Source organism: Aptenodytes forsteri, unplaced genomic scaffold (assembly GCF_000699145.1).
Source record: "Aptenodytes forsteri isolate BGI_AS27 unplaced genomic scaffold, ASM69914v1 Scaffold158, whole genome shotgun sequence".
NCBI lineage: Eukaryota > Metazoa > Chordata > Aves > Sphenisciformes > Spheniscidae > Aptenodytes > Aptenodytes forsteri.
In genome coordinates this window covers 1,255,791-1,268,154 of record NW_008794601.1, presented here as the reverse complement: position 1 = coordinate 1,268,154, position 12,364 = coordinate 1,255,791, and the positions used below count along the sequence as shown (strand labels likewise).

Genomic DNA, 12,364 nt, shown 5'->3' with positions numbered 1-12,364 from the left:
GCGCCGCGCCGGCGGCCCGGCCCGGGGCTGGCCCGGCCCGGCCCCCGCTCGCCCCTTCTCCTCTGTCCCTGTCCCTGCTCCTCTGCCCCTGCCCCTTCTCCTCTGCCCCCGCTTTCTCGCCTTCTGCCGCCTTTCCTCCGTCTCCCAGGCCGCCTTTGGCTGCCTCCCCTGATCCCCCGCGGGGAGGGACTGGGGGCTTCTGGCATTGCAGAGGCTTAATTGACTAGCAAGGTCACTAATTTCGGCTCCTGGAGGTAAGTCCTGGTTAACGGCTCATTTTCCTCTCTCCTTCGGTTCTCACACCCCTCTCCCATCTGTCTGTTTCATTTTTCATTTTCCTCTCTCCTTCGGTTCTCACACCCCTCTCCCAGTCTCTCTCATTCTCTCTCCAGTGCCATCAATCAACCCTTCCCCCCCCCCAGGGTCTACCCGAGTCACGGCACCAGCGATGCCCCAAAACCCAGAAAGATGAGTCAGCATTTTGCCTCCCACTAGCCCCAGTAACCCAACCGCGATCTCATCTGCTCCTCGCCCTCCGGCTCCGCTGCTTTGAGAAAAGTGGGGAACAATAGGATTGCCGGAGCGCTCCCTGACTCCACCATTGCGGGGCTAGGGGAGGAAGGGGAAAGGGTGGTGGGAGGAAGGAAGAGATCCTTTCTCCCCTGCTTTGGGAACACGCCTCCAGAGCAGCCGGAGGTGAGGGGGGTGCTCAGTCCCCATCAGCCTCTGTGCAACTTGTAGCAATAGCAGCACGCTGGGGAAGGGGAGGGGGGCAAGGGTGTGTGTGATGGGGGCTGTTGCTCCAACCTGATCGAGTCCATTTGCCAATTCACCAGTCGCATCACTTCCGGATCAGTCCTCAGTTTCTGCTGCAGAGTGAGGATTTTTTTTTTTTTTTTCTCTCTCCTTCTCCCTCCCTCCCCATCTGGATGCTGGGAACTTGAAACCTCCTCCCTTGATTGCAGCAGGATCTGCCCCAACCTTCCCTTAACTTTGCGCTGCATCAAAGAAAACAGAGCGAGCCACAGGCTATATTGTACCGATGGGGGCAGGGGATCTGCCAGGCACAGCCCTTTGCAATTGATGTTGCCGTATCTCTAGGACCCAGAGCGATCTCTCTCTCTTTTTTTTTTCCCCCTCTCTCTCCTCTTTTCGTGTGTGTGCTTGTGTGTGTGTGAAGGATCCTCCTGGTTACCGCTGTTATTATTTTCCCTTAGCAGGGAGACCACACGAGCCATGGCTGAGAGGAAGCAGTCTGGCCGGCAGGGCGAGGAAGAAGAAGTGCCGGCCTTCTTCAAAAACCTGGGCTCAGGCAGTCCCAAGCCCCGGCAGAAATTCTGTGGCATGTTCTGCCCGGTGGAAGGCTCCCTGGAGAACAAGACCATCGACTTTGACTCCCTCTCGGTGGGCCGCGGATCTAACAAAGTCGTGGCAAAGCAGAAGGATGTTGCCCACCTGGGTCCGGATGCTCAGTCCGTCTATTCCAGGCAGAGCGGGAAGGGAGGGGAACCATCTGTTGATTTCGGGAGAAAGGTGGAGATCAGGAGTGCCACTGGGAAGGAGGCGCTGCAGAACCTGAATGACAAGGTGGGGACTCCCTCTCGGTGGGCCGCGGATCTAACAAAGTCGTGGCAAAGCAGAAGGATGTTGCCCACCTGGGTCCGGATGCTCAGTCCGTCTATTCCAGGCAGAGCGGGAAGGGAGGGGAACCATCTGTTGATTTCGGGAGAAAGGTGGAGATCAGGAGTGCCACTGGGAAGGAGGCGCTGCAGAACCTGAATGACAAGGTGGGACATATGCTTGTGTGTGTGTGAAGGATCCTCCTGGTTACCGCTGTTATTATTTTCCCTTAGCAGGGAGACCACACGAGCCATGGCTGAGAGGAAGCAGTCTGGCCGGCAGGGCGAGGAAGAAGAAGTGCCGGCCTTCTTCAAAAACCTGGGCTCAGGCAGTCCCAAGCCCCGGCAGAAATTCTGTGGCATGTTCTGCCCGGTGGAAGGCTCCCTGGAGAACAAGACCATCGACTTTGACTCCCTCTCGGTGGGCCGCGGATCTAACAAAGTCGTGGCAAAGCAGAAGGATGTTGCCCACCTGGGTCCGGATGCTCAGTCCGTCTATTCCAGGCAGAGCGGGAAGGGAGGGGAACCATCTGTTGATTTCGGGAGAAAGGTGGAGATCAGGAGTGCCACTGGGAAGGAGGCGCTGCAGAACCTGAATGACAAGGTGGGTACATATATGTATGTATGTGTGTGTGTGTGTGTGTGAGATGCAACTTGAACACACGATAGGCTGCGGAAGGGATGTATCCTTTCCACCCTGCAGTTTCTTGCTTTTATGTCACTTGCATGTATGTGGCAATGTCTTCCTCTAAGCAGCAGCATCTCTCCTAGAGCCTTCTTGCCAGACCTCTAATGTTACCCGTGTGCTCTCTGCAGGTGTGTGTGTATGTGCACAGGGAGGAGGGCAGAAGAAGAAAGGAGCCCCCGCACCCACAAACACCCTCCCTTTCCCTGCCCTGCCCTGCCTTCCTATTTGGTGATAGAGACCGACTTTTTTGTTTCTTAGGCGATTCCCCCTAGTACAACGGTAGCAAAATGCCCCACCCAGCTAGTGAATGCAGCTCACGGGAACAGAAATGCAATTGTTAGCAAAAGAGCATCAATGAGCCTCCACCTACGGGGACCAAATCCCTGCAGGCTTCTTCCAGGGGAAACTCCTACCCCCTCCTCCCAGGGAAGGACAGACCAGAGTGACCCCTGGGAGGTGTATTTCAATAGCAATTCTGATCAAGGCCTTTGGCTACAGTGGGAATTTTTGACTCGGGAAGATCTGGGACTTTCACAGGAATGTGGCGTTCTCTTAGAAACCGACCGAACTCCTCCCAGTCTTTTAAGACTCCTGAAGCTATTTTCTCACTCTCGGTATGTGTCATGGTGTAGTAAAGCCTATCCTCTTCCTGAGGCAAAACCCACTCAACCCACAGATCTAGCTGACCATGCACATTTGTTTTCCTCGATAAATAGATTTAAGCAAGCTTTATTCAGATCTGAGCCATGAAATACTCTGTGAGTTCCTCTGACAATGCTGGCTTCTATGCATAGGCTGGAAGAGCGGAAATGATTGAAGCACCAACCAGCAAACTGATAAACTTCTAGCATACTGGGAAAGAATTTCTGTGAGTAGTCCCCCAGCGGGTTTACGGAGCAGTCCGTTCTTCTGGAAAGTGTTTCTAGGATGTGCCTCCTGATTTTTATTAGTAGTATGGATTGCATATACAGGGCAGAAGTCTACCTGGAATTTATAATATGGGCTTGTTTGCCACTTTCTCCTGCTTTCAGAAATGTGAAATACTACCAGGAGTATTACTGGGGGCTCATCCTCCCCAGATCAGACCCTGCTCTACTTCTTCCTACTACAGTAACCTAAGGGCTCCATCCAGCCATGTTTGCATGCGTGAACAACTGCCATTTACAGTGAGATCACAAAGGTAGGCCCTGATTGTCGGAAGAACTATGCACCAACCTTTAATTAGGAGTGGGATATGCTCCATGCCGCTTCAAACCTGATTTGGCAAACAAAAGTTTGCCACTACAGATGTCTATGGTTTGATTTGACCATGTTGAAGTGCCTACTAATTGAGTAACTTTCTGTGATTAATTAGTCTTGTTGGACTAACCAAGGTGCATCTCAAGAGTAAAGGGCATATACCTTTTCAGCTTGAGGAGTCAAAGGTTTTGTAATTCAGGACATTTTCAGGACTAATTTTGGACAATTTGATGCGGTGATATCCTGCGGGACATAAATATAAACGGGTGATACATTAATTCTGAAAAGATGACTTATTTTGTGATTGAAGGGTACCAGTATAATAAAAAACTGTAAGTATAACATGGTGAAAAATCAGAAGTCCATAGAGAATATTAATCACATTTTTTTAAAAAGTGTGTTTTTTGGTTCTATTTTTAAAGATTGTAGTATAAATGTTAACTGAGGGTATGAAATAATGTGATAGTGCAAAACATTTGAGTTGTTTCTCATTAGCTTTACGTAACACTGATGCCAATGGATTACGTTGTGAGGGGCTGTGAGCATTTGGGTAAGTGCAGTCTTTTATTATAAATGTCTTGCTATGGATTGGCACTTTATTGCAGGAGTATTTTAGCTTTGGTTTTCCAGCTGACTGCATCTATAGCTTGAATCAGTGGTTAGATCCTCAGCAGGTAAAACTGGCTTTACTTCAGTGTAGTTAATAGAAATGTGTTTATGATGATAGTCAACATATTAAAAAAAAAAGGTAAAGAAAAATAATGTTGCAGGAAGTGGTATTAAAGGAAAACAGTGCATTAAAATAATTTCAGATAGGAGTTAAAAGTCTTCTGAAGTTTTGCAATGGAATTTGGCCCATTATTTTCAAACTTCTGTCTTAAGCATTTAATAACACATCTGAAATAGGTTCTCCTTGGATAGACTGTACCCTATTTCCATGTGATAGGAATCTAAATTATAGTGGAAAGGAACAGTATGCTAATTTATAGGATCTTGAATTTATATCTTGCATAAATTATTTCACAATAGGCTAGAAATCTTACTGCTTCTTTTTCTTTAGCTTGAGGCTGGCAATAGTTGCAGTTTTTGTCAATACATGTAATAATCAATGTACAGGATGGTCCATGCTCTGTTTCAGCAACCAAAGGACCATATCGTGAGCTGATGGGAATGGGTGCCGATCAACTGGAGGCAATGGAGATAGGTGCAAGTATTTTAGCCAGTGATTGGATCCAAAGTGGGTTTAAAACAGTCATCCTTTCTGTCACTGTATAGAAAGATCTTGTATTAATCTCCACTGAAATAATTAACAAAGCAAGATGGACAAGCTATTTTTCATTTTTCTGAGGTCTTAACTGTCCAGAGGATAAAAAAAGGAATGTAATTATTCCACATTAAATTGCAATATATTGTTCTGCAGGCAAATATAAGGGTAATCAAATCTCTTTGTGTCTATCCTGTCTAGGGTATTCTACAGGCATCTATCATGGCCTCGCTTTATTGCCTCTGGGCCATGCTGCCTCATAATTCAGGGTTAAGATCATCTCTAGAGGCACCAGGAAGGCTCTCTATCTTAGTTTAAGCAGCTCTTTACAGTTAGGCCTCTGGAGGCAGCGTGATCTATTCAACAGGTCTGCAACTCAGCAGATCTGAGGCAAGCTCTGCTACTTCCCAGCTGTCAGGCCTTGGAGAATTAACTGTGCTTCTATCTCCCATCTTAAACTTTGTCATCTTCCCTGTTTAGACTGTTAATGCCTGGTCCTGCAGCTACTTGTTCAATGTCTGAGCTCTGCTTAGTGCTTTGGGGCCCTGACCTCAGCTGGGCCATCACTGCAGTCTAACAAGAATGTCATGTTCAAACCCAGGATTTCTTGAATGAGACAATAAACACTTGGCCTGGCTTTCATGAATTACTGTGCATGTGCAAGCCCATTTCCTACAGTGGGATTTGGTATTCAGATAGCATCAGGGCAGGGACCTGTGGAATTTATTCATAGCACTGCTTTGTAGTAGTCAGTGCAGAAGCTGCAAGCTACCTCGTCTCAGAGCAGGGGGACTGATAAAATGGCTTCCCAGGGCATTAGTCATCTATTCCTTAAATGAACGGTCTTGAGACACATGCATTCATCTGGGTTTTGAAAAACCCTGGCCATTGCTTGCTTGACCTGGGTCATTTCTCTGTGTGTATTTCCCAGATTTCCCGCGTGTATAATTGGTATTCCTTCTGTCTTCCTCATCTGTTGAGATACTTCAGGACAGAGACGGTCTTTTAGGGAACATCTATAGGGAAAAGCAAGGTTTGATTGCAAGAGGGATCAGCAAGCCTGTGGCTTGCTTTAATCTAGTTTGCATAGAGAGCCTGAGTAGGTGCTAAGACATTTCAACAAAAGTACAAGCCCTGGGATCCCAGGTTTCTTCTTAACTTGCTAGCTAAAGTTCCCATTGCCATCTTGTCGTTACTCTAGTGATTCAGGTGGTTCCCCTGTGCAACAAACAGTCACCTTTATATACCTTTTTTTGCAGCCCTTAGAAACAGTTCATGGACCTTTGGGAAGTGCAGAGCACTGGGTGTAAACTACTGATTTAAAACAACAAAGCTCTGTCCTACTGTGATAAAAGTAACAATAATGAATAAACAGAGACTAGGAAAATATTTTTATTTTAGAATTGACGGGAGACTAATCACTTGCAAAACACAGTTTCATGAAGCTTTTGACATGACTGGACTTTTTGCTAAAACCTCAAAGCTCTCAAGATCATGGTTGTTCATTCCTGGAGAGAAATAATGAATAACAGGACATTGTTGAGAGCTCAAATAATCATAGACTCTGGAACATTAATGGAACTGTTGCGTAAAACAAAGCAGCTGTTCCAGACAGTTGGAAATGCAGTTCTGAGTTTAATTTGTTATGATGCCTGTAATTTTTCTAGCCTTGTTTCGACAATCATTGCTTGCAAAATAATCATGCAGGAGGACGACTTGCATGTTCTTCCAATGGATCATAATAGTTTGTCTGACTACTGAAAAATAAACCCATAGAGAAACTAACAATGATAAGCACAAATGCCAAATGCCTCTTAACTTCTTAGATCCCTCTCAAAGCCATCAATCTGCATAGCTGGAATGTGATGTCCATCCAATGGGCATCTTGTGGAGTCGTCTGTTAGTGTTATGTCAGGAATTTACCAATACCACTCTCTCTCATGCAGAAATGTGCAAGGGGCTTTGATACAGGGCCAACTTATTATTTGGGCTAAAGACTGGAGGGAAAACTTAAACACCTGGGGCTGGATCTCCCCACCCAGTTTGGAGTTGAGCCAATTCAGAGGTCTGGTCTTTCAGCAGCACCATGCGATGCAGGCTTTATCCCAGGGGATAGATACAGTACCTGGCACAATGAGACTGGCAGCTTTGCATGCCACCCTTATGCCAGTGCTGTGGCCATCATTTGACATGAGCCATCTGGTTTTAGTAGGTGCTGAGCAGTTGTTTAGGTCTGCCTGAAATTTTTTACCTGCAGGACTGTGTCTAAGTCCCCGTATCACTTGTGTGTCTTGTGGCACATGAAATCTGAGTCTATCTTCTGTGGTGGTGTTATAAAGTTGGGAAATGATGTAGGCAGCAAAGCTCACGTGAAGTTGATGTGTGTGTTCTGCATGAACTCTCTCACCCTAAAAAGGGACAGCATCTGGGAGCAGAGCTGTAGGAAATCTACCAAAACCAAACTTCTTTACTGTAGGATTCACACAGAAGCACAATGTCCTGTTCTTTGGTCACCTCCTAGAGATCTGGAGTGAATCTCAGCATGGGAGAATAGAGGTCAGAATTTCATTTTCTCGTTGTCTGGAGTAATGATTGTCCTGTACATCAGAGGTAGGCAAAGCTGGCTGACACAAGTAATGACAGCAATTGCTGAGAGCCTGATGCTTTGCCCTGTAGGTTTTGTGGGAAGGAGAAGGGATTATAATGTTAAGAAACGGTGCCAATCATTGTGAAAATAGCCATTTCTTAGACCCTACCCATGGTTCCCATGGGCCTGGAGATGCTAAACTCTCTCCACTGGAGGAAAGGGAGGAGCAATGACAAGGATGCCCAAATGTCCCATGTCTTTGTTCCAGAAATGCTGTAGTTAACTATAGTATATAGTAAAGGTCACAGCTCAAGTGTAGGCTTGTAAGCTGTTTAGAGAGAAGACCGCATTTTTGCTATGTATTGTGCTACCCATGACAGAGTGATCCCTGCCTAGAGCCCTGAAGAGGGCTGTCTCTTTCCCAATAACAACGTGATAGTAAATTAACTGTGGAGCAGTGGCTCGGGCTTGTTTAAGGACAATTAAGATTGTAGTGCACCTGAAATGCTTGGGACATTTCCTCTAAGAAGCACACTATAAGAGTAACAGTCGTCTTAGAAGGTTATTTCTGAACCTTCTCAAGGTTTCCTGGGATTTTGAAGGAAACAAAATCAATTGGAAGGTTAATTTTCATTTGAAGATCAAATGTACATTTTTATCGACCTGTTTGTGTGGCTAGAAAGTGAATCTCCCTCCTCACAACCTCAGTCTGTATTCAAAAAAATTAGGCTATTTCTCTGAGAAGTTGTATGATTTTTATCTCCTCATGTTTGACCTCTATGGTCATTTCCATAGCATGACACTTAATTTTCTCCTGTAAGATAATAAAACAAACCAAAGATGTCCATTGGCAAGTATAATTCCCCTCTTTAATTTAATTTATAATGATTAATAATGGACAGTTCCTTCATCACCTTTTGGGAAGGACAGATGTACTCCTTCTGCCACGTATCAGCCTGTATTTAATCCTCCCAACACTTCATAAGAAGCAGAAGGTTGCTGGATCCATGGGAAACTCCTTTCAAGTCACTGAGACTCGGAGCTGATGCAGCAATTGGCATGGGCAGAATCATGACAGAAAATTAGGGCCTGATCGGTGAACTCATGAAAGCTCTTTTGGCCCAGTCCTGCTGCCTCTGATTGCGATAACAAGAGCCTTGCTGACTTTGGCAGGGGGTGATTCCCCAATAGGGATTGGGGATTATTAGCATCTAACAAACCTAAAGGGAAATCTAGAGCTTGTGGATGCTGTAGTGCTAGAATTTCAGATACTTCCAGGATGCTTTAAATCCATCTCTGATCCCTCTTTTCATTACATTTTAAAATGTATATTTCCATTTGCAGGTTTTATAATTTCATAGCAAAATGTCCTTGTGGATAAACCTCTAAGAATTCTGTAGGAGTAAAAGCAATCGGGTGTTGCAGAAATTCTGTGGGGTTTGTTGCAATTACATTAAAATTCCACAGAGAAAGAGACTCTTTTAATAGTTTTTTCCCAACCATCTCCACAGTGGGAATAAAATTCCTTGCTAAGTGCATTATGGTAGTCCACAGAATCTATAAAGTTAAGATTCAGAGCTGATGTAAATTGAGTTCCACTGATGCCTGTGATGATTTATTTTAGCATAGATTATCGCTGTACAGAGATTCTCATATTCTTGTGCCATTTTCCCTCTAGACCTTTCCAGAAGACAAATTTAGACGTAGACGTTCCTTTAACATGAAATGTGTTTCTGCTGCAAAGAGCCTGCACAAGATGTCCTACACCAGCTGATATCTGTGCAGAAGTGGCTGACGGCAACCTTGTGTACCCACTGGCCAATATAACCCCCAACTACCCTAAGCCTAAAGAGGGGCCAGGGACACTCGGCCAGTGCAGAGCACAGCTCTGTATGTGGCCGGGGTAGAGGCTGGCAGTGCAAACGTGGGTGTAATGCTCAGTTCTGTGCATTTCCTCCCCTGTTCTGCCATTTGGGGCATGTTGTCAGGGCCCTCAGAAGTGCTGATGTAGCGCAATTGAAGATATTTATGTTCTTTTGCTGTTCCTCTACCACTGATGTGACTTGGCTGCAGCAACCTTGCTGGTCCTGTCGTAGTGGCTGCAGTCAGGGAGCTGGGTTGGGCTGGCCAGCCATCCTTCATCACTTTCCTTCGTTAACGTTTGGCAAGAAAGATTTGGCAGTGCTTGTTCTCTGTAGCACCTTCTAATTTTAGCCTGCTTAGCCTGCCGTGTGCATTAATAGACCCATGGAAGACAAAGTGCACCAACATTATCTAAAAATCCCATCACTTCCCACAATACCTTGGCAGGTAACCGCACCACTGTATGACAGCTGGACTGGATACAAACCTGCAAGGATTTAAGAAGCGGGTTCAACTCTCCTCTTTTAACCTAGGACCTGACTCCTGCCCCTGACATTTCATAAGTAATTCTCTTCCTTCATTTAACTTACAGGGGGAATTTATACATAAACTATAGCTTTACCAGGGGAATGAACCAGCTTTTGTAAAAAAAGAAAAAAAAGAAAAAAAAAAAAAAAGCAGGTGTACGTCTCAGTATTTTCTGACTCTGTTCCCCCCCACTTGTTCTCATCCCAACATTGTCCTTTAACTTCAATAGCTCTTCTCCTTCCCTCCTGATCACCTCCCCTCGTGTGTGTTTATACCACAGATAATATCCATTCCTTGCCTTTGTTTAGCAAGGCTAAATAAGCCAGTTTGCAACTACATTAATAATTTTTAAATTATTTATTTTGGCAACCTTTTAGCTCATTGCTAAAAGGAAAGAAAATTGGGCCATGTTGGCAATTGGTGTAATGGAGCTAGAAGATACGCCTGGGAGCTCAGTTCTGGTCCTTTGGGTACACGCTAAATCATACGGAAGTTTTTAAAATTTGGTGCTGTGTAGATGTTGAATATTGAACGACCGTGTTTTTCAGCCCTTTAATCTCTTAATTTATTTTATTCTGTACTACTTAGGTTCTTGCAACATGGTGATGGGAAGGAAAAGCTAAGTCTCATCTGAAGATTCGTTATTACTTTCTGAACCTAGTCACTATTGGATTCAAGTTATGGAATGTATTCGAAGTTCAAGAGCTGCTGTTCTGAATTAGGCCCATGTGCAGTAAGGATTGCCTTTTAAAAAAAGTATTTTAAATAGCTATCTTTGAGCAGATGAGAATAGCTTTAGACATATTAGTGTGGTGATGACATTATCCCCTTAAAGGCACTTCTATTTCTTCTACCAGTACTGCCGTTCCACAACTTTTAGCATAACGTGGGGAAATGACCTGCCCAAGGTCAGGGAGGCGAGTCAGTGCTGGAGATGTACGCTTTCCTGTGCCCGTGTTTGTGGTCGTCCCTCTGTAATCATGTTGCTGCTGCCAGGGCAGGATCTTGAAATGGTAGCTGGACTTGGCACATCTCAGACCAGCTCCCCAAGGGCCTTGATGCTACCTCTCAAACCCTTAGGCAATGTTTGCTTCCTCTTTGATAGCTGGAGACGCTCTTTTACCTGGCAAGCAAAGGCAAGAAACCGCTCAGATATAAAATTGAGGAGGAAAGCTAGCATTAAAGAGAAAAAAGGAACAGTTGCGCTGTCTAAATTTAGAAATCTGATGTAGATGCTTTCTTCCATGTTCTGAGCAAAAATATGCTGAGGTTTCAAAACTTCTTCCAGCACAGATCAGAGAGGGGCAGGATAACTCATTTAGTATTGTCTATTCTAATCATTAAAACAAAATAAAACCCTACAGGCTAACAAATTAATCATTTTGCTACTGTCGTGAACCACTTTTTCATTTACTACTAATTGGATATTAACTGATGGCCATATTAGCTACTTAAATGTTGCCTGATGCCCTACCTATACCCAGGAAAAGCTCTTTTACTCTTTTCCTTACAGCCTCCTGTGAACTAACGTACATAAAAGGTGCTGATAGTCATCTGTTTGAACAGATGTTGCCTTTATAATGATTTACTGGAGTAGTATACTGAAGGTTTTAATTTCTTACGGGCTGTGCACAGTGTGTTGCACGGAACTATTTGGGTACGTAAAGATCACTACATTTTGTGATAGGAGAAGCTTGCAGTTTGCTTTTTGTGACTTGAAATTCACCCATGATTGAGGGAAGAAGGTAAGTCTTTGTCGGTCATTAATTGTCTGTTATAACCTTCAAGCAGAAGTGGATTTGTGCCGTTTATGAGTTCTCCAAAAGGTGTCTTGTACCTTCCTCGAGAGCAACTGATGTTAAGAGGAACTGGTGTAAACAGATGTATTTTGAATGGTTATCCCACACTCTGGCCACGAATCCCATCTCTCTTCATTGCACTGGGGCAAGTGCACTGCAAATAACGAGGAAATATTTATGCCATTTAATGCGTTTCTTTCCTTGAAGTATCAGCTTATGGAGTTCAGGGACTGAGAAATTTAAGACTCCAGGTGTGACTGAAACATTGAATGCGGAGTTTGCAACACTGGATTAGTAAGAGATGGCCAGAGTGACTGGAGAGGACCACCATGCCTGTATGCGTAGCTCTGATCCCAGATTTCCCTGGCACTAAAGCTTCAGGTTAGTGACCACAGGAGGGGGGACTTGAATTTGGGCTGTATTTTCTGGACGAGGAGGTGTGGGAGGAGGCATTTAGAAAGCATGGCTGACATGCTGGGAAATCAAAGGGCCGGGAGTGGCTTCAACATTATCCCCCCCCCCCCAATTTGCTAATGCTCCCGACCAGCTCTCTGCTCCGGCAGCGCCAAGAAGGGCGGGGTGGGACAAAGAAGATGGAGGGCAGCGCGTTTTACGGCGCACCGGCTCCCCGGGCAGCCTCCTCTCCTCCCGCTGGGCTCGCAGCCCCGGCGGGGGTAGAAGGGAAGGGTGTCCGCAGCCCCCGGGGTGTGTGTGTGCGTGCGCCTGTGTGTCGTTTCGCAGCGCCCCGCATCCGCGGCCGCCGCGTACCCCCTCCCA

At 45.4% G+C, this 12,364-nt stretch overlaps 1 protein-coding gene across 1 annotated transcript in view; it reads left to right on the top strand.

Moving 5' to 3' along the window:
• Window positions 1-1,872: 1,872 nt before the first annotated feature.
• The window catches only part of DPYSL2 (dihydropyrimidinase like 2), a 53,420-nt gene continuing 42,928 nt past the window's right edge, over window positions 1,873-12,364 (top strand). Inside the window, exon 1 of the mRNA XM_009273036.2 lies at window positions 1,873-2,223. Coding sequence (XP_009271311.1) covers window positions 1,873-2,223 — 351 coding nt within the window. The remainder of the gene's footprint in view (window positions 2,224-12,364) is intronic.